Raw genomic sequence first — 23,257 nt, forward strand, 5'->3', positions numbered from 1 at the left:
TCCACTTGATCTTCAAGTGATGAATATGTTCATATTTCTCTCTGTTACAGTTAATGCCACCGTTAATTGTAATTAAGTGGTAGGATCACTTATTACTTGGAGACATGGGGTACATTGTAGCCTACCACTGGTAAGAGTTTGAAAAGGCTGGTTTAGTTTTATATTATTGCAAATGTAAAAGCTTCACACAACAATATGAATCCAGCCCATGCTCTGGCCCAATGCTTGTTTCATTATGGCCCAGTAGCTATACACCCAGATAGTGATCGTGATAGTCAGATATCACCCCATGACAGGACCAATCCCAGTGCAGAATACCCTCCAGCCATTAGTAGAGCTAGAGGATAGAAACACAAAAGTACTGAGGATGCACAGGCAGATGTAGATCATCCAGAACCTCTGCTCTTGTCTTTACTGTCCTGCACAGTCTAAATTATCTGCATTTCACATACAGATAATTTCAAGCTTTGTATTTCTATTTGCACTTAGTGTGGGGATCACTACAGTAGCCTACAGGCTGTGTAATCTCACACAACATCTGAATTCTGCTCCATGGAAATACTGCAAAGTCTGATAAGTCACACTGGTATTCTGTCTTTATTTAGTCACATGCACATCAGTGAAAGGAAACAAAGGACAGAATGAACCTTTATGTTTTGCACATAAACGCCCTGATATGAAATGCTAATCAAGCTGCTGCCGCAAAGGTGTGAAAAGGTGGTGTGTTTTGCGACAGTAATGGCAAATGTCGCAAACGTGGGAAGCTCTGGGCGTTGGTTACGTAGAGAGGTAGCCGCCTACACTGACCTGGATATCTGCGGCTGAGGAGGACTCTGCCGACCTCTTTAATAACATGGATTTTAGGACGACGAACCGTCGTTTTTGGGCTAATCCTCGGCGGACAGGCCTTCCTCTCGGAGGCGGTTATGCGGCCGGTGTGATGTCTCTGTGGTCTGCCGAGCTGTGACGCGAGGACGGGCTCGTGCAGCAGCCAAATGGACACTATCGATAAGCTGTCAATCAAAATCTGGACCGGGTCGCCTGTTTGTGTGCTTTAGCTCGGCTCGGCTCGGCCCGCCTGCCTGCCTGCCTCTGTACTGGTTAACTGGAGCTGGATATCGTCCCGACTTTGTCGTAACATCAGCGTTACTGAGACACAACAGTGTCGAGGAAGTGAAGCTGAGGTTGATGAGATAAGACCGGAAACGGAGTGATTTTCCCTTCACAATAAAGGCGCCTCATATATTTGTTTTTTGTTTTTTAAATAAAAACTGTTGGAGTTTAACTGAGCAGCAAACCCGACTATCAAACCGACAACTTCCTCATTTTTTAAACAAATAACTTCGTAGTTTACCTCGGTGTACTGCATCTTCAACGCGACAGCAGTCGTTTTATTCTGGAAGCTGCGAGCGGAAGTAGCATTTCGTCCTGCTGTTTGCGAGTCTAGTAGGAAGGGGGATGTGGCCAGGATGTATTTATGCTGCTGTTCAAGATATGAAAATCATTGAATCGGCGCTGCTTCGGGAGCCCTGCTTCACCACCGGGCACAGCGGGGGAACCACGGTGCTGCCGTCCGTCAGCGTGGTGGTTGTCGGGGGTCGAGAACAGCCAACACGACCGAGGCGTCTGTGCTGGTTTCGTCCGGACTGGACCATTTCCATGCAGGCTTCTCAACCTCACGCCCAAACAATTTGTTGATTTAGTGTGCGGGGCTATATTCTGGGCTTATGTAATAACAGTATGTGAATCGACACAGTCATATTGTTTTTTATTATTCCTTAATTCATTCATTTTGGACAGAAGGCTTTGTTCTTTTATTTTTTATTTTTTTTATTTTTTACAAATGTCAACAACTCAGCATCAAGTGATGATGGAGTCCTCTCTAGCTCTCGGTAGATTGGAGCTGACCCCCAGCTCCGCCGCCGTCGGGGTCAACCTGACCCCGCGGCTGTCCGGCGGTCCCCCCGCGAAAGAGAAGAGCGGCCAGCGGCCTCTGGGGCCACAAGGCCAGGCTCACCTGAACGGCTGTGTCCCGCTGTCACATCAGGTGGCCGGTCACAAGTACGGAGTGGACAAAGTGGGTAAGTGAGCTGAACAAGATATCCTCTGTTTATGTCCTGCACTTAGAACTTCTGCCACCTCTGTTATCAGGACATGCCATGTGTAAATGAATGAATGAGGTCTGGCTCCTGTGACTCAAGGCATCATGAATTGTTTTTATTCATTGAGAAAAAAAAGGTCCACTAAGCAGTTTCTCATCATTATAATCATGTAACTTTGTTCACACTGCTTTGTGCTTGCTACCAGTAAGAAGAAAGACCATAGGCAGATCAAAAGTGAAAGATAAAATGAGGTTTTTAGTCCAATCACTTAGCTGTATGATGCATCCTGTACCACAGCGAGGGTGACAGAGCTGTGAAACTACCAGATATCTTCACTGTCAGCAAGAACAGGACACTGTGAGAACATCCCTCGTGTATTTTCATACATGAGAGAGCAGCATGCACACGAGGTATAAGATTCATGCTGTGGAAATAATGTAGAATATCTTCCATCCTGATCTGCACCAACTCCTCTCTCTCTCACACACATACACACACACGAGGCCTCTCCTTTAACCTGATCAGGCACAGATCTGTCTCCCTCATCCGTCTCCATTTGTGCCCATTGAGAATCCCCCTGCTCCGTGGTCTGTGTCTCGTCTCCACTGTCACACACTCGTGCACGCACGCAAGCAAGCAAGCAGGCGCACCTGACGTTACCAAAAGCCTCCCCTCTGCATAATTAGGCTAAGTGTTGAGCTGAATTGATTGTGCATGATACAGTCAGCAGCTGGTGTCACGGTACAGTGTCAGATGGATGAGTCATTACTGTTTAGTCAGGTACATTGATGAAATGCAACTTCCTGGAAAATCCGTCTTTATTTTGTTTGGTACAGAGGGACAGGGACATTTTCCAGGAGTTGTGTCTGCTGCAGTGAGCAGTGGGTCAGGATGATGCAGCCAACACAGACCTGTCCGTCCACAGAAACCAGCTCTGGCTCCAGTTCACGGTTTTTCAGATGAGGGCAGTGGCATACACACATTCTTTGGTGTGATCTTCTATATTCACAGTGTTGATTTATGGTCCGACGAGTCACATGGGAGCTCATCACATCATGGAAAATTACACATGACGGTTTCAAATATAGTGGACTGCTTTGACAGAAATTAAGCTGTAAAACTAACTTTAAGTCATAAAATAAAAGCTGCTTGGATTTCATGTTAAAGCAATTAAGAAATGACTTGTTACATGTGAATAATCAAATCTAAGTGTGTGTGGAATTGTGGGATGATGATTTGAGAGTCTGCTCCTCTCTTAAATGGAAGCAAAGGGAAGGATTCAGTGATAAATTACATCTGACAGCAATGTGGAACCATCTTATCTTAGTCCCTCCTTGGGCTTGGTTGTGAATAATCATTAACGCCGGCTTCGTGGGTTGAAACTAACAGACAGGTATTGACACAGTGCTGAGGCTGAAGCACCGGCACAGTCTCTCCTTTGGTCTCCACAGCGGTTGTATAACAAGCGCTGGAATCCTGTTCGGCTTGTACTGCTGCTGACTGAAAATGATCCCGCTCACTCCTCCCACCGTTTCCCTCGGCCTCCGGTCTCCTTCTCCTCCATAGCTCTTTTGTTTGAATGTGAGTTGTTAGCGGGCAGCTATGTGCCACAGTGGAGTGGGAGTGTGGAAGTTTCTAACTGTCCACTCACTAGCCCCGAACAGGTGGATTTATTGTCTCATAACTCTTTGGTTGTGATGAAGATCCTCTGTGGCACATACACATCATCTCTTTTCTGCATCTGGATGAGGATGAGAAGTGTTTGACTGGCTGGTTCTTAATCAGGAAGTTTGTTCACAAGCGAGCAACCTTGATTTCCCATGCATCAGACTGTGTTGGTGCAGTAATTACATGTCACTGTGTTGTTAATAGAGCCAGACTGATTAATCAGCCAGGCTGATATCAGCCCGTGGCTTATTACCAGCTGTTTGATTTACATAATTCAACGTCTCAGCGTTTCTGCAATTAAGTCAGAGAGCAAATAAACAGAGAGTTGAAAAACAAGCCTGACTGACTCGGATCTAAATCAAACTTGGTTCAGAAAGTCGGTCGTGACCGTGGCAGAACTTCACGCTGATGTGTTGCACTTTCCTCATGCTTTGCTTTCACCTTCAGTCCACTTCATTCCAAACCTCCTTCATGGAGTTGACAGATAAAAACATTACTGAAAATGCCTTAAGGGAGACATATTATGCCCCCTTTCCACAAATTAAAATAGTTCCCAGGTGTCTTAAAGACATGTCTGTGACATGCTTTGGTCAAAATACCCCAAGGATTTTGATACTCTCAAAACAGAACGACTGGTTTCAGTGCCTGTCCCTTTAAATGCAAATAAACCACTGCTCGCCCCGCCCCACCCTTTCTACCGATCCCAGGTAGGGGTGATATTATGCAAATTTGAATCACTGAAGACAACTGAGGGAACAGCTCTTAAAACAACGTGGATTTTAACCTACGGAACCTACACCCAAATACAGTGGGTACGGAAAGTATTCAGACCCCTTTAAATTTTTCACTTTATTTCATTGCAGCCATTTGCTAAAATCAAAAAAGTTCATTTTATTTCTCATTAATGTACACTCAGCACCCCATCTTGACAGAAAAAAACAGAAATGTAGAAATTTTTGCAAATTTATTAAAAAAGAAAAACTGAAATATCACATGGTCATAAGTAACCCTTTGCTGTGACACTCATATTTAACTCGCATGCTGTCCATTTCTTCTGATCCTCCTTGAGATGGTTCTACTCCTTCATTGGAGGTTACAAAATAATTTCTGCAGCTCACTCAAGGTTACTAAGAGCACAGTGGCCTCCATAATCCTTAAATGGAAGAAGTTTGGGACGACCAGAACTCTTCCTAGACCTGGCCGTCCAGCCAAACTGAGCAATCGTGGGAGAAGAGCCTTGGTGAGAGAGGTAAAGAAGAACCCAAAGATCACTGTGGCTGAGCTCCAGAGATGCAGTGGGGAGATGGGAGAAAGTTCCACAAAGTCAACTATCACTGCTATCACTCTTTTTCTGTCAAGATGAGGTTCTGAGTGTACATTAATGAGAAATAAAATGAACTTTTTTGATTTTAGCAAATGGCTGCAATGAAATAAAGAGTGAAAAATTTAAAGGGGTCTGAATACTTTCCGTACCCACTGTAAAGAGCCTTCAAAAAGTGATACTTACATAATATCTGTATCCCCTTTAAGGACATTTTGGTTCCAGTTGCAGCACCATAAAGAGAAGAGAAAGAATTCACACACAAAAACACAAACACAATTCTAACAAAATTAAAAATGGGGTCAGATATCATATATCAATATGGTTGAGCAACAAACAGATGAAAAGGTTAAACATGTGCAAAGGTAGCAGTAGTTACATCATCTTGAGTGACTAATTAAAAAAAAAAAAAAAAGTGAATCTTGATGTGGAAAGAAGGGATGTCCTGACTGATCACCTTAAAACGGATCCCCTGTGGTTAATACTCCTGTGTCTGCGGCTGATGTCGGTGCAGAATCACTGTGGTGTGTGTGTGTGACAAACCACCAAAACAAAACAACATGTTGGCAATGAGGAACTGTAAAGTGTGTGAGACTAATGTGATGTGCAGCATCTGTAATGCATGATGCCGAGTAATGCTTGGTATCCCAGCATCAGCCTGTCCCGCTCATAAACGGCTGTGTGTAGTGAGTGTCCCTATTGGACACTGACTGTCCTGCATGTCAAGACACTCTCTGGTTCATCTCTTGTCATGTTTGACTGGACAGTGAGTGGACAGTGTGATGCTGCTTTGCCATGAGATGATGACTCTATTACATAGGGTTACTTTAACTCCATTGTTTGGGATATTATTACAAGATGAGGTAAAATACATACAACAAGGCAACATAGGCTTTATTTAAATGTCTTTTCAACATGTTTGCTGATAGAGATGCCAAATCAGAGAGTAAAAGTGTGAATAAGCACCAACACCTAGAGTTATTTCCTGGAGAGGTAAAGGTGACTGACGTGTTGGATGTAGTTTCTCAGTTCAGGGGAATTTTTATCTCCAATTAAAGGTGACAGTGGTTGTGCTGACTTTCTATGGAACAGTGGTGGAGCAGGTTAGACCTGCAGCATGAGTTGGTGATAAGCCAGTTGTGTGATGAGTTGAACCCCACTGATAACAACTGATCAATAATCTTTCTTTGCGATAAGGCCCCTTTGTCTTATTATAAACAGTCTGTGTGCATTAATGTGTGTAATTTGTGCAGATGATGGAAACAGAGTGGGTCCAAAATGTCCCACACTGAAAAGTGTTTGCAGAATCAAAAGCATATTTCCTGTTCTCTGCTTATGAACGTGGCACCCGTTCAAATTTAGAATAGTTCTTTTTTTTTTTTTGCTCAACCTGAAAACCCACTTGCAGATTTTTTTTTCAACTGCTTTAGACGAGAAATTTGTGCTGATTTTATATAAAAGTACAATTGGGTTATGAAACACGCTCCTCTGTTGGTGTGTGTGTGTGTGTGTGTGTGTGTGTGTGGTACGCTGGTGGTTAGGTCATAATGTTGTTAGAGCGTCTGATGCAAGACAGAAAGCAAAGGTGAAAGTCCGGCTGTGTGACTGAGCAGACCTCACCTGTAAGTCAGCTGCTGCCGGTGGAGGAGTCTTCATGCTGAAGTCAGGACAGGACTCACCCTCCATCCTGACGGCTGCATTGTCCACTGGGATCACTGACTCTTTTCTGTTTTATTATATTGCATTGCTATTATAACAGGTTCAGAAATCAGAATCAGAAAAGGTTTTATTGCCAAGATCAGTAAAGGTCACTTCACAGCACAAGGAACTTGACATAGTGTCAGGTGCAAACGCTAAAGCAGTGTTTTTCAACCTTGGGGTCGGGACCCCATGTGGGGTCGTCTGGAATTCAAATGGGGTCACCTGAAATGTCTAATAATTAATAAAAGAAAATTACGGATAAAAAATATTTTTTCAATTAATTATTATTTGTTTTAAATTTATGATTAAAAACACCACACACAATCTTAAACAACTGTATTCTATACACGCACTAAATCTGATATGTCAAAATGGGGTCATGAGCCAAAAACGGTTGGGAACCACTGCACTAAAGGAACAAAAAAATATTAAAAAGTAGCGATAAAATAAAACAAAATAAAATAGTACAAAAAACATGCATATTCTACCTTTTAGGATTTATATACAATAGAATAAAGATAGACTAATTTATCTCCAAGCAGAGTCACTCAGTGTGGTTTTAGAGAGATGTGATAAAACAAAAACCAGCAGCAGTTGTAATCATCACATTATGGTTTATTGTCTTATTAGTTGATTCACTTACAGTCTTTAGGTGTTATAACTAGTTGTTTTGGACAAACATGTGAAAACCTCCACCTCATGCTGGACAGTAGAATTAGTTGCTTCCTCTTTTTATTTTGACCTCTGCTTTTTCCCTCCTGCCTCTGTCACACCATCATTCACCAGTCCAGCTCAGTGTCTCATGTCAGCTGACTCTGTGTGTGCGTGTGCGTGTGTCTCAGTAAGTCATTTGGTGTCTTACAAAAATGACACACTTCTACAGAACCGCCTGATTAAGTGACAGGCTGGTGATGAGATGTGTTCACTGACTGACAGACCCAGTGTGTGTGTGTGTGGTCAGCAGACTGATGCACTGACCAGGAAGTTCAGCTCATACAAACTTGTATATGATGCCTGTGTGTGATGTAATCCCCCTTTTGTTGTTAATGAATCAATCCATTTTTCTTGTGAACACCCAGTCAAACATCAGCCCACTGTTCACACAAATCTACTTTGTCCCAGCAGCAACACCCATAATGACACAGTGTGCTCATGCACTACACTGTTATTATGTTATTACAACTGAAGCTATTTATGCTTTGAGCTTCCGGAGATTAAAATGCTGCTTATGGAGTATTTCATGCATTAGTCACAATAGCCTAGTGGTATAAAGTCAGTTGTTGGTTTATTAGGAACACCGAGCTAACTCTCAAGTCAGTCTAATGCCTCTCTAAGGATTTTAATAAAATCTGAACATTTTTACTTTCAATATGGAAAAATAATTACAGGGCTGATGTGTTAGCCTGGTTTAGTTTTATCTAGGTATTCCTAATAATAATAATATACTGCTGGCTGAGTCTATATAATTATACAACCCTGAAGGAAAGGGGTAATTTTCTATAATGATATCTGAAAGAACGAAATATACATTTCTAATAACTGAAGTTTTAAACTTTAAATTCTAATAAACTGTAATGGAGCTGTTATTATATAAGCAGAATGAATGTTTGAATACTTATTTCAGCTCTGTATGTATAAAACATAATGTAGGATCAGTGGTTGTCTGCACAGGCTCAGCTCTGCTCAGCTGTGTGCAGTTGTGTGTCTCCCACACACACTGGACGGAACATATGCACTTCTATTTTAATCAATCCAGCTGTCTACACGCACGCCGCGAGACACACACACTCCGTCGCGCTGTTGTTTACACGTAGCCGTGACTACGAGCCCGTGTTCACGCCTCACGTCGTCCATTTGACACGTGTAAAGTGCTGTGATTGTGTCGACCTGCACTCAGCACCGTGCCTGAACGCAGCATGTGTGGACACACACTAAAAGCTGCTGTGCTGCTTTTCCCACACCGCCCGTGCATGTACCATTAATTTGTGATGATGATGATGATGATGATGAAGAGGGGTGGAGCAGTGCAGATACACAGTCCCACTCAGGGGCGGTGCGAGGGCAGCAGTGCACTGAGGCGATGACTCTGCCTCCTCTTCATCTCAGGGCTGACAGTGATGACATCACAGACACAGGACAGATGTCTCCCCTCAGGCTCGTATTGCTCCCCTCCCCCCCCAAACACCCACCCACCCTCACCCCTTCACCTCCATCCCTTGTGTGCTGGTTGTTTTCACATGAGTCAGGAGGTTTTGCATATTGTTTCGTATTTCTGTGTGTTTGTGTGTGTGTGTGTGTGTGTGTGTGTGTGTGTGTGTGTGTGTGTGTGTGTGTGTGTGTGTGTGTGTTCGCACATGCACATCTTTGTGTTCTTAGAAAAATCTAGAGATCAGCCAGAGAGCGGACTAATCCTCTCCACTGCAGGTTCCTTCATTCAGACTGTAATCAGCGGTGGTCAGCTTGTGATGATGTAACAGGACACTCATCATCTTTCTTACTAAACAAGAAGTAGGTTAACAGAGGAGCCGTGTTGACTGGTAACTTAAAATAATCCACTCACTCAGAGTTAGGGCTGCAACTAACGATTATTTTCATTATCGATTCATCTGTTCACTATTTAAACGACAGTTGTTTGGTCAATAGAATGTACATTTCTTTTTGAAAAATATCAATCAGTGTTTCCCAAACCACAAGATGACGTCCTCCAACAAAACCAAAGAGATAGCCTACTCAGTTTATTGTCGTAAAGGAACAAAGAAACCAGAAATATTCACATTTAAGAAGCTGAAATCAGAATTTGGCCTTTAAAAAAAAAAAAAAAATACTCAAACCGATTATTCGTTTATAGTTGACGAAAAAAAATGTAGCTATAACCTTTAAATTAATCGTCAAACGATTAATCTTTCAAGAATAATACATCCACAGAACGTTTAAAGGGGTGCAGAATAAAAGTATACATTTTACTGAAAAAAAATATAGTATGGAAATAATTGTTTTATACATTTTGACGGGTCCAAAATATATAAATATTTACACCTGGTTACGTTGGCAACGTCAACATGAATCTCTGCGCCAACAGCATTAGTTTGTTGGTGTCACGTGAGACGGCACAATTTAAGGTTGGAGCGAGAGCGGGCGAGTGTGACACCTACTGGCCAGGAGGAATTAAACTTGTAGCTAACCGAGTGCTCCAATATATAATAAATTAGTTTAGCGTATTGTAATGACCAAATGAATTTGAACGGTCAGATAATAGCATGTGGCATCACCTGCTGAAACCAGAGTCATCATGATAAATCCCAACAGCGATTATGTGATGTGTGTTAATCAGGCAATAATACTAATGATCCATTTGATTTTATGGAGGTTTACTGTTTGTTTGTATTTGGTTTCACTGCTGCACATACACAGGGCTCACTAACCACACTGATGATACTACTATGCATGAACGTGTTTTTCTTGCTCTTCCTGCTGTGTCAACATTGAGCGAGCGTATCACCTGCTCTGTGCTAATGTTCTGTTAAACAAGGACCATAAAAGAGACATGGAGAGCAGCTTTTCCATAGTTTCATATAGGACAGTGGGAGCAGATGAAGTGAGCTGTAATGGTGAAACCCTGAAGAAAGGAACTTGTGCAGCTCTGTTTTGATGAATTTATGACGTTTGAAACTGGTTTCGGGTGCCTTGCTGATTCAGCTGGGAGAGCTTTAGGATCAGTTATTAATAAAGTGAAAGTTTGTAATGATTTGGGTTACTCTACATATACTCAACTGTACGATGCATGCGTCTCTCCAATACTGAATTACGCTGCAGGAGTGTGGGGATTTAGATAGTCCAAAGCTATTAAGAATAGAGCTATACAATGTTTTTTGGGTGTTCATAGATTGGCGCCAATTCCAGCAATAGAGGGAGACTGGGCTGGATTCCAGGATGTATACAAAGAAAATGAAATGATTCGACTGTGGAATCAAACAAAATGGCAGAGGATAGAATAAATAAAAGTATTTATATGGAGCAAATTATATAGTTCCCCCTGGTCAAAAGAGATTTACTCCATTTTTGAGTAGGCGGATATGGTGTATATTTACAGGAATAATTTGTGTAGTAATGTTAACTCCATTAAAAATAAGCTTCTATTGAAATTTGAAGAGAAATGGTAAACCAAAATTAAGGACATATATGCAGATTAAATCTAACTTTGGCCCTGAATTATATTTGACATACATCACATTTACAGAGAAGTCAAAGATCTTTAGTTGCACAGCTGAGATCTGGTATTCTTCCTCTAGCCATTGAGGTTGGTCGTTTTAAAAATATTCCAGAGGAGAATAGAATATGTGAAATGTGTGAGTTAGATGAAGTAGAAAGTGAGTCTCATTTCCTTAAAGTATGATGATTTGATAGAGGTATTATTTCATGAAATCTGTGGACAAAACCCTGAAGTATTTTGCTGCTCTGATGAGCAGAAGCTGGAGTGGTTGTTTAATTTCAGTGTGTTTGAGAGACTGCTAGTTTTATTTCTAAAGCCTGGAAAAGAAGACAGGAAAATTCTAATTAATTAATTTCTGATGATTTCCCTTAAACACTGGCATTGTTTTCCTTTTCTTTTTTCGGATAATGGTTTTGAACCCCTGTTTGTTTTCTTGTTTCTTTGATGTGTTGATGATGTGCTCTGGTCCCGCTTTGGTGTCTTATAAGCCCAGGCGGGCTGGGCATACAGAAGTATGTATGACACATTAATAATAATAGTCATTCATTCATTCTGTCCAGACTTGGGCTGAAACTCATGATCACTTTGATTATTGATTAATGAGTTGAAGGCGACGTCTCAGTTTGTTTAACGACGGATTAAAACCCCAAAGAGATTCCGTCTGTAATCATGTAAAACAAGGAGAAGCCGATTTATTTATCCGTTGATTGACTAATCCAGTAAGCGGTCAGTCAGACAGACAATAGCACCCATTCATCCCGCTGTAATACAGTGTTGTTATTGTTGATGCGAAGTGATTGAGCAAAACACTAAGTTGTCTGACAGCTGTTGCTCCACGGTGGTAACTTTCCAGAGGAGGGGTGTAACTCAGTATCGGCGTTCTGATCCACTGTGGGGTGATGTGGTGAGATGATAAAGCTCCAGAGATGTGGATCTGTTCCTCAAACCGGTCCTCCAGTTCCAGCTCAGATACTCAGAGAGAAAAACACAGGACCTGGTTCCTGCATTCTTTTTCTCTGGCAATATCAGATTGCATTTTTTTGTTCCTGTTTATATCTTCATAGATGAGATTGAATTTCATTTGTGTGGTGTAAATGTAGCATGAATGAGTGGAGTTTCTCATCAGCAGGCTTGTAGAGAATTACAGTTTTATTGTAGGCCCAGTGTCTGTATGACAAAGTTACTCATTCTCTCTGATTATTTATCTCTCAGTGGTTAATATATCAATATCTAAATGTTATCAACACATTCTTTCTCCTGTGCCTGATGGATGGTTTTCTCCCTCTTATCTGTACCTGTCTATACTTGTGGTTTACTGCTGCTGACTAAGCTCTGTATGTTTGATAAATGTCAGAGTTTGTTGTTCAGTATCTAACACTAACATTAACCTCAGCGTGGAAGGCAGTGAACTCAACAGTGTACGGTTGAACAGGCAATGTGGTCGTCTACCAACATTAAACCGAGCCGTTTGAAAAAACGTCATTTAACCCTGACGTGCTGCGGCGGCGGGGGGGGTCACAGGCAGATACCCCCCAGGCCGGGGTCGCCTCCTCTCCTCTCCTCTCCTCTCCTCTCACTGACACTTGTGCTGCTTCGCTTTTGGTTTTCACTCTCACACTCTTCTCTTCTGCTGTGTCTGTTGCAGGGATCCTGCAGCATCCAGACGGAACGGTCCTGAAGCAGCTTCAGCCTCCACCAAGAGGTCCACGAGAGATGCAGTTTTACGGCATGGTAACACCTGAGCCTTCACAACACACACACACACACACACACACACACACACACACACACACACACACACACACACACACACACACACACTTAGACTTACATAGGCAGAATGGGGACACAACAGTCTGTCTGCGAGATGAACGAATGCTTATTATCTAGATTAATTCTTTGGTTTGTATAATCTGATTTTAAACAAGATATTTCAACTGAGCTCAAATATCTCGTGAGAAAATCACATCAACAAAACAATGACTCGTAGATATCATCTAATATCCAACAAAGTGATAAGATGCAGTTTACATGACCTCAGTGACCTTATTTTCATTATGGATTGTTCGATATCAAGAAATAACTGAAAATGTCTGTTTTTTATTGACCCACACTTAAAAATGCACAGATATTAATATTACAGTCACATAAAGCATTGAAAATACCCACAGGCAATGTGATATTTGTTTGATGACTGACTTCAGTAATGGTTTCGGTGTGTAAATCATTATTCAGCATCACATTCGCACATTGTCAAATCGTTAAATTGTGCAATATGGTTTTGACGCATTCACACACCTTTTACTCATTGTACAGGAATGGATCAGAGTTGTGTAAGGTCCTCACCCTGTCAAGCTGTAAATATGCAACAATACATAAGCTTTAGCCTCCGCCGTGAGTCAAATACTGACTTGTTAAACTCGCATTCCAACGCACTCGCTTTGGTTTTCCAGTTCGCACAGGACACCTCACACTGCATACCGCACATAGACTGATTATCAGTTTACTAATGTTTGTCTGCTGCTGATATCTGACCCATTCTATGGATCTGTACAGTGGCCCGGTGTGAACACATGGAAATGATCCAGGACATGCAGACACAAAATAGAAACACACATTATTATAAACTGTCAGCTTACAATAATGTATGTAATGTTTGAAGCGGAGAGTGTTTATTGTACAGGTTGTACAGGCGACATTAAGAACACAGGCCCCCAAAGCGCAGCCTCAGGATTATAAAAGTGAGAGCAACTGTGGTTTCCAGTTAAGTTTCAATAGAAAAACAAGGTTATAAAAGAACCTGTGAACACCACAGCACAGCCTCCTCGGCGCTGAGCTGTTTCTAATGCAGCGTGGCTCCACGTGAAGTCGCTGCCAGAACAATAAAAGAACAGACTTTGAGAATGCAGACGGAGAAGGAACCAGAGCACTGACTCCACTGGACATGAAGTGGACAGAGCTGCAGCAGAGGTTATACTAGCAGATACGCTGTCAATAACAGAAAGTGGTGATGAACCCAGTGCTTCTGACCTGACACAAGGATTATCAGTGTTGACTCCAGTCGACCATGGAAACTGTAACTCATGAGACGGCACAAAACTGCAGATTGAACAAAGAAGATGATGTATGTTGGTAGCACAGTCTTTGGTCAGATGAAACCAAATAATATAAATTGATTATTATAATAAATGGGCAGGATTTGTATGCATGATAACTGTTTTTTTAATAGTTTACACACCTGAGGTTAAGAAAGGCTAAGGTCAGGTGTAGTGATTAAAGATGAAATTAACATTAACATATGACTTAACAAAATAATATAACCGACATCATTACTGTAATCACAACAAAAACAAGAACAGTTGTGACTCTTCAAAAAATCAATATTTATTGCTAACACTTTAAAATAATTACACACTATTAGGCATTAGTTAAGCATTAATAAATACATGTGTTATAAATGATGAATTCAGTATTTAATGCTTAACTGATGCTTAGTAGTGTGTACTTATTATAAAATGTTACCCATTTATTCTTGGTTCATATCAAAAATGAGCAAAATCAAAGTTTAGTTTAGTTTTAATTTATTGTGTTTATTTTGGTCTTGTAAAAACAAGTACAATGGACAAATATAAAAGTATAGATACAAAACAAAAACAAAAACACAACAAAGTAGTTCAATGCACTTTAGTTTGACTGAAAAGATGTAGGCTGAAGCATCATCTTATTTTGCCTACCCTTCTTAGCAATGTTGGCTGCTACTAATCTGCAAAAAATTATTTGTCTGATTTATCTGTGTTTTTTACCGATATCAGGCCGATAATTATCGTTACCAATAGTTATGGTGCATCCCTACCATTACATAGTAGTGATCCTACCAGGGGTGCACTGCACTTTGATGGGAGGCTGCTGGGACCTCGGCAGTAAAGCGCAGCAGTTAAAATAAATCTCCACTTGCGGCGATAAAGATAATCTGTGTGTCTGTGCAGGTGTAAGAGAAGACAAGAGTTAATTCTTAATAATGAGCGTAGACATGAGCCGCTCCGTATGCTCCTGTCTCATCACACACAGAGGAGAGGACCATCCTCAGCTCCAGAGGCTCAGTGTTTGCTTTAGAGCTTAGCAGAGCTGTCAGTCTCAGCAACTCTCATACAAACAGGAGTGAGTCATGGCATCACGTCCACCCGACTCTCCACCCGGCCAATCAAACTCAGCCCCGGCTACACACACACACACCACATCACGCACTGACCCAGCATCCCTGCACTGACCTGGATGTCTAGTTACAGTAATGTAAAAAAAAAAAACATTACTGGACTGTTTAACAGTAACCAGTATATTACATATCTTTAGGATTTCATTTTATGCTTTATTTGTTTTTAGAACAATTCAACAAATCATATTATACAAAATCAGCTATTAAACTACTGTCTGTTGTCTCTATCATTTTGATGCTTATAAATACTGCTGAACAGTTTTGATCTGAAAAAAAAGAAAAAAGAAACAATGCCGAGAATCATTCTGTGTGACAGTGATGACAGAGATTATTGGTTAACAGAAAAACCAACAAGCCACCGCTCTGATATTCAGATCAACATTCACTCTGACACCAAACATACTTCTATGTACAGTGAAATGCGATGATGATGATGATGATGATGATGATGTGTCTCCAGGTGTATGCAGAGGACTGCAGTGACCCGTGTCTCCTGGAGCTTCAGAACCACCTCCCTAAGTACTACGGCGCCTGGTCGTCCCCCGACAGCCCCAATGGTGAGAGACTGATTGACCCTGTTCACTCCTGCATTGACACATGTCCTCACTCGTCCCTTCACATGAGCACAGATTCAGGTCACACCAGCCAATAAGATGCCTCTCACCTCTGCCTTTACATGCAAATAAACATGTGTGCACTGAGAGGGAGTGAGAGTGTGTGCTGCAGCCGCTGGCTCTCCCTCATACATATACATGCAGGTTAGATGAATCTACCAAAACACGGATGATCCTCATATCCCTGATATTTTTTTACCCCATTTATGAGCAAGTTGTGAAGTGAAGTGGGTCATTTTCCAGAGTGCAGTGAAGCGTGTCAGTGCTCTCTGGTGGACAAACTCTGGAACTGAGGCGGTGTTTCTAAATGACCTGAGTTCAGCCTCTCTGCACTGACAGTTCTTTTTCTATTATCTGCAATCAGCAAACACATCAGCTAATATGATGTCATATTCACAGTGAAGGATATATTGGTCTAGGTCTGCTGGTTATCTCTCTGAACTAGTGCATGCTGGGATAGGTCCAACAGTTTCAGTGAGAGATGGTGCTGATGAACCATAAATACCAAAGATTAGTCACCAATGTTATTTCTACAATAAGTTTCTTGTCATTCCTCTAAATATGATATGATATTTATGATTCCTGGGAGGTTTGTACTGCACACAGTTGAGTAAAGTCCTCACACATGTCTGGAAACTTTCTCCCTTAAAGGGATAGTTCAACATTTTGGCTAATTGGCCCATTGCCATAATCCCTATAATCTTAGGAGTAGGTTTGCTACTACTTTAATTGTCGGTGCAAGCTATTTTTAGAACGGTGGAGCAGAGCCGCAAGCTGCTCAGAGCTACGCTACGGAGGCTCATGGAATTTCTTGGTTTCCCTCATCAAACTCATCAATCTGTCTCGTAACGTTCCGTTATTATCTCATAGCGTGGTGAATGTGCAGGTCACAACTTGTCCACCAGAGCGTTCTGGAGTTGTTGGATTGTGTATTTGATGAGTTTGTTGAGGGAAACCAAGAAATTCCATTAGCCTCCATAGCGTAGCTCTAAGCAGCTCGCGGCTCTGCTCCGCCGTTCTAAAAATAGCTTGCACCAACAATTAAAGGTAACAAACCTACTCCTAAAACTATAGTGATTATGGCAATGGGCCAAGTTGCCAAAATGTTGAACTATCCCTTTAACAACTTATGGAAATAATGGAGATACTAACATGCAGTCAACAAGCTAATAAAAACATCTTTCATATAGGAAACATGCTGTAGGCAGCAGTGAAACATTTAATTCATCAGTCTTGTGTCTTTGCCTCTGCCTCAGACCTCTACCTGAAGCTGGAGGACGTGACCCGTCGCTTCGTCAAGCCGTGCATCATGGACGTGAAGCTGGGCCAGCGCAGCTACGACCCGTACGCCTCGCAGGAGAAACGAGAGCAGCAGATCAGGAAGTACCCGCTGATGGAGGAGATTGGCTTCCTGGTCCTCGGCATGAGGGTGAGTCTGACCTGACCCTGCTGCCGCTGTGTTTAATCTACCGCTGTCATGGTTTTGAAACACCGGAGCCTGGTTTTCATCACATTTTTGAGGAGAGTCCATCCGTCTGGTGCATGGAAATACACTTCTCCTCCCGTTCGATCAATACCAAGGGCTGCACTTCACTTGTGGTTCAGTTGCTGCAGATGTTTTTGAGGCTGTCAGATACAGATTTAGTCAACATGTCATCGAATATAAAAACTTGATTACACACTGTATCACCTGTCTGTATCAACCCATCTTCTGTTACTTATCTGGGGTAATTTAGATGTTCTTAAAAGTAGAGTTTTAGGACTAAGGTGTGGAGTATTTTCAGACATGGAGGTGTTTCAAAGGCCTTTGGATAACAACTGTGGTCCAGAGCAAACCAGATTCTGATAGCTAATAATGTGTTTCCTTAGAACACACAGAAGGAGCTGTCAATGTGTTAACACGTTTGTAAAAATTCAAGCCTGAAGCAAAATAGTTACAGAAGCAAATTAACATCTGTGTTAGAGGAAAAATACAATTTTGTACTTTATCAAAAAATGTGGCAGAGAGGAATGACCATAGAAGAAACTGTTTTTGCAGTGGCCCCTTTTGCTCTTGGGTGCATCCATTAGACTTGATGATAGTAGTTAAGATTTGTATTTTACAACAATTTACAAGTTAATTTATTCATACTCGTCCACTTCAATAAAACTTTTCATTCACTGAACAGATGTTTCACATGCACTATCTTTACTGTTTGGTGTTTGCCTTCTGCAGAGGAATTGAAAAATATATTGGAAAATTTTTAATTTTAAAAATATTGAATACAATGTCAGATTTAGTTTTTAATGTGAATAGAGGTAAACGATAACAGACTTTACTCTCAGAATTTTGCAGAATAAATTTCTCTAGTGGGTCTTTCTGCCTGTGTGAGTCACATGACCTGCCCTGTGCAAGTTGTATTGATGTGTCCTGTATCTCACACCATCTCCCCTCAGCTCCCTGCACGATCAGACATAAGTTACTTTAAAGTCAGGAAGTTAATAATTATAACAGATGCTGGTTGATAATATCTTAATTTCTAACACACACACACACACACACACACACACACACACACACACACACACATACAGTGTCTTCTTGTCCTGTCACGGCAGCGAGGCAGACAGATGACAGGAAAGACAGCGAGAGAACTTCTTATCTGTTGGAAAGGAAGAGAGTCAAATAGCGAAACCTTTTTATCGGTCTGATCAGTTTCCATCACAACCTACAGTTGGTGTCATCTTCTCTAAGTGTCCTGGTTTCCTGCTGCAGCAAGAAACAAACAAAACCGGTTAAAACTGACCATAATTCAAGGAGGAAACAGAAGCTGGTTTAATTATTGAACTATATTGAATTTGAGACAGAACCATCTAGTTCATTTTTCATAAGCACAGAATTACACCATTCATCTTTAAATCTAATTACTCCCATTACTATAATGAAAGCTTATATGCCACAGCAGAATGTCTGTCACCATATTTAAAAATGCACAATGTGGAAACTAAAAGTGAAAATGAAAAGAAACAGTGCCACGGTTCAGCATCAGAAAATAAATGGCAGAATAAACTCCAATCCTGTCTTCAGAAAGTGAACCATCAAACCCAGTGTGTTGGACAAACCAGTCCTGAACTCCTACACTATAAAGCATGTGAATGTCTATTTATCCCGGTCACATATCCTCAGTGTGAGAAGAGCTGCAGATATGGAAGGGGGGTGGGTGTGTTTCAGCAGCGAGGAGGTCATAAACTGTTTTTTTTCTTTTTCTTTTTGAGAAAATGATTAATATTTTTGAAAGTGCCAGTCATTGTGTAGAGGAGGAAACAGGCCTGTGATTGATGGCTGATCCTGAGAGGCCTGATAGTGTTTGCTCACCGTGACAAGGGGCAGAACTAACCCAACCTGCAACCTGCAGAGTTGGACGTAAGTTTAGTACAGGATGTGCCTGTCAGTGAGCTGAGAAGTTCCCTGCACTTATCTCTGTCCTGTGTTTGTTTAGATAGAGAAGAGACTAATTAGTGGTAATGATCTTCCTCCCAATGGAGCGATAGCGGGGTAAGAGAGAGTTTAAGAAAGACTGAAAGGAAAGATAACAAGAGGTGATTAAGGAGAGACACTCCCTGGTCTAAATATAAAACCTGAAGCCCTTCGTATAAAGTTCAATCTTCGACTGTGGCTGATTGAATCCAGTCTAACCTGCTTTATCAGGCCTAACAGATCTTGTTCATTCTCACCCACATGATTGGGTTCCAGTTGAGTTAACCTAAACAACAATGCACTCTTGTTTAGAAATAAAGATATAGATTTAAAACCACGATCAGCAGTCATGTGACTGGCCAAGTGCTGATCATGTGATTGCAGTTATGAGGAATGTTTGGAACTTTCCCAGCAGGCACTGGGGCATTAGATTCATGGGCATACGTCATATTCAGTCGGTGGTAGTAGCAGTAATAGTAGTAGCAAAGTGATTCTGTTGGAATTGGATAGATAATTTTCAATAACTCTCGCTCTAATGTGTGAAATCCTAATTGTATCAGCCTTTGTATAGCTCAGCAGCATGAAGGTGTATGGTTTCATCTACAGTTATAGAAGGAGGGTAGATGTGAGTGTAGGTGAGGACCAGCAGGTGGAGGAAGAGAGTGACAGAACCATCACTGACTCATCTCTAGTCGGAGAGAAAATCTATTTTCTGTATGAATTCAATAGCTTATGTCGTTTATAAACTCTATTGATTGTGATGTACATGTATGTTCTTGTATTGCAGGTGTATAAAGTCTGCAGTGACACGTTTGACTCCTATGACCAGCACTATGGAAGAGGACTGGTGAAGGACACTATTAAAGATGGTGCGTATGTGTGTGTGTGTGTGTGTGTGTGTGTGTGTGTGTGTGTGTGTGTGTGTGTGTGTACCTTTCATAATAACTTTCAGATGATTACAATCATATTTACAATATGCTGAGTAGAATAAAAACAGCCAATCAGACACAAGGACAACTGGACATCTTTACATGTAGAAATATGAAAATAAAGATATTTTCAAACGTACATGAATAATAATGAGGAAACTTGCTGTAAAGGAAACTAATAAGAGAATAAAGTAAAATATTGTTTCTGTAACACAATGTACATCAGATAATAATAAGTGCAGACAATAAAGATGCACTGGAATGCATTAAAAAAATCAATCACTGCTTGTTGCAATAATGCCGGATAAATAATTCATGTCCCATCAAAACTGTAGCTTACAACACAACAGCAGCTTTGACTGGTCTGCTACAAAACTGTCCTTGAAAAGAAACGTTTCCTCAGCTCATATATTATTGATACATATGGTACAATCGAAATCTTGTTTTTCTCTGAGCAACACTTGCTTAACTTTAAACTCAACTATGATTTAAACGTGTTAATGCCTCTCCTCTCCTCTCCTCTCCTCTCCTCTCCTCTCCTCTCCTCTCTTCTTCCTCTCCTCTCTTCTTCCTCTTCATCTTCCTCCTCTCCTCTTCTTTTCTTCTTCCTCCTCCTCTCCTCTCCTCTCTTCTTTCTCCTCATCCTCGCCTCTCCTCTTCATCTTCCTCCTCCTCTCCTCTCTTCTCTTTTTCCTCTCCTCTCCTCTCCTCTCCTCTCCTCTCCTCTCCTCTCCTCTCCTCTCTTCTTCCTCTTCATCTTCCTCCTCTCCTCTTCTTTTCTTCTTCCTCCTCCTCTCCTCTCCTCTCTTCTTTCTCCTCATCCTCGCCTCTCCTCTCTTCTTCCTCTTCATCTTCCTCCTCTTCTCTTTTTCCTCTCCTCTCCTCTCCTCTCCTCTCCTCTCCCCTCCCCTCCCCTCCCCTCCTCTCCTCTCCTCTCCTCTCCTCCAGGCCTGGCTAAATTCTTCCACAACGGTGTGAGTCTGAGGAAGGATGCGGTGTCGGCCAGTATCCACAGGGTGCAGCAGATCCTCCACTGGTTTGAGTCTCAGCAGCAGCTGGCCTTTTACGCCAGCTCCCTCCTCTTCGTCTACGAGGGTCTCCCCTCCTCTTCCTCCTCCTCCTCGTCTCTTTCTTCCCTCCTCAGCACCCCGTCAATCAGCCCGACCATGGTGAAAAGCGCCACGCTGTCATCGGCGGCTGACGGCCGTCAGAGGGCGGAGGGGAAGTCCAGACAGGAAGGGGCGGGGCAAGAGGAGGAGGTGGCCGAGTACAACAACAACAACATCCAGGTGGTCTCGCCCTGGGACTGCAGCCTGACCACCATCTACACCAACCACAGGAAACACGGCCACCACTACTGCGCCAAGGGCCATCTCCACGGCAACAGCGGCGCCGACGCATCCGTGGAGACCACGGCGAGCTCGGTACCCGGAGATAACAACTCGGTACTGTGTCAAGAAGACAACTCGGCGTGGAAACGAACAGGTGAGTCGCAGCAGCCGCCGAACGGAAACGGAAACAAAACGCAACTGGAAAGAAAGAGCGAGGAAGGAGAGGGGGAGGACGGAGGCATGAGGAGGAGGAGAGAGGAGGAGGAGGAGGAGGGGGAGGAGGGACAAGGAGATGACGCGACAGAGGTGGGCGGAGGAGACAAAGAGGTGGAGGTCAGGATGATCGACTTTGCCCACGTTTTCCCGAGCGAGAGCCACGATCGCGGCTACATCTACGGCCTCAAACACCTGCTGACGGTGCTGGAGCAGATCCTCTGTGACGCTGCCTAGAGCCCCCGCCCACCCCGTCCCATCCCACCTCCACCTCCTGACCCGCTCAGAATGAACCACTGCCCCCTCCCCACCGCTCTCCTCTTTTCCTCTCAAAAGACCGACGCCTTCAGAGGAGAGAGGGCTGAATCAAAGAAGTGAATAATGAAGCATCATCATCATCGTCGTCGTCATCTCACCTGATTGTGATGGTCTGTCAGTCATGTGTGTGTGCGTGTGTGTGTGTGTGTGTGTGTGCGTGTGTGTGTTTGTGCATGTGTGTGTCTGTGGAGGTGGTAGAGCTGTGTTCTCCCTGTGCTCAGCAGCACTACATGCACTAATCAGTCCATGAAGGCATTACAGCCCTGCACTTGAACACAACACCTCCAGCTCAACGCTTTACTGATGCTCACACAAGCTCCGGGTCGCCTGACCTCCAGGTCCACTCTTATAATACATTTAAATCACATTGATTTTAAATTTATTCATCTCTAATGAGGCTTGCTTCAAATAAATATTGTGTTTACAGATGTTTTACAACAGCTGTGTTATCAGATGTCCTCTTCTCTTGATTGCCAAATGCAAACATTTAAACATCATCCCAGTTACAATAGGCTACATTCTGTTATACTGCATGTCAGTATTTCAAAATACAGTTATACTGTGATGGAAGATTTCATCCACGCTGCCCACCCATACTACAGATGTGTTTCTATAAAACAATCCCTAATGTGCCGGGAGATGCTACCAGGTCCTGACCTGTCAAAGTCTATTAGATTCAGGCAATAAACACTAATAACACAATAATTCCTGTAGTTGGTGGTGTGTGATGTAGTGGTGTGAAGCATTACATCAGCAGGATGACTTTGATGCACTGATCTGACCTTAAACGACATCTTCAAACACAGGATTGTTGACATCTCACATCTTAGGAGCGAGCTAAGGATTGGACGTTCATATAATTCATTCAAGACTTCATGGATCAGGAACACTCCCGATCCCAGTGGATTGGCTTTCCATCACCTGCTCTAAACGTTTTCAATCACTGAGGGTTGCTACGTTGTCATGGAAATAGATAGTGTTTACATGTGAGCTCTGTAGCAGTTTTGAGTTCACCATTAAAACTTCTAACCATAGATATAGAAACGTTATGAATCCTGTTTCTATATCTACGCTTCTAACAGCTGAAGATCGGGATTTGGCCCGATCCACAGGATTTTAAAGCGATATACAGAAAACTGATTCCTCAGACCCAGTGACTTCAAGTCAAATTTCAGTGAGC

The 23,257-nt window shown here is 42.3% G+C and overlaps 1 protein-coding gene across 1 annotated transcript; it reads left to right on the forward strand.

The window, feature by feature from the left end:
- The first annotated feature begins 1,527 nt into the window (after positions 1–1,527).
- Positions 1,528–22,345, forward strand: ipmkb (inositol polyphosphate multikinase b). The gene is made up of 6 exons (XM_083993980.1): positions 1,528–2,081; positions 12,648–12,733; positions 15,676–15,772; positions 17,086–17,258; positions 20,074–20,155; positions 21,164–22,345. Exons 1-6 carry the CDS (start codon positions 1,844–1,846, stop codon positions 21,994–21,996), a joined length of 1,509 nt encoding a protein of 502 aa, XP_083850106.1. The 5' UTR covers positions 1,528–1,843; the 3' UTR covers positions 21,997–22,345.
- The last annotated feature ends 912 nt before the right edge of the window (positions 22,346–23,257 follow it).

This window comes from Trachurus trachurus (genome assembly GCF_905171665.1).
Source record: "Trachurus trachurus genome assembly, chromosome: 19".
NCBI lineage: Eukaryota > Metazoa > Chordata > Actinopteri > Carangiformes > Carangidae > Trachurus > Trachurus trachurus.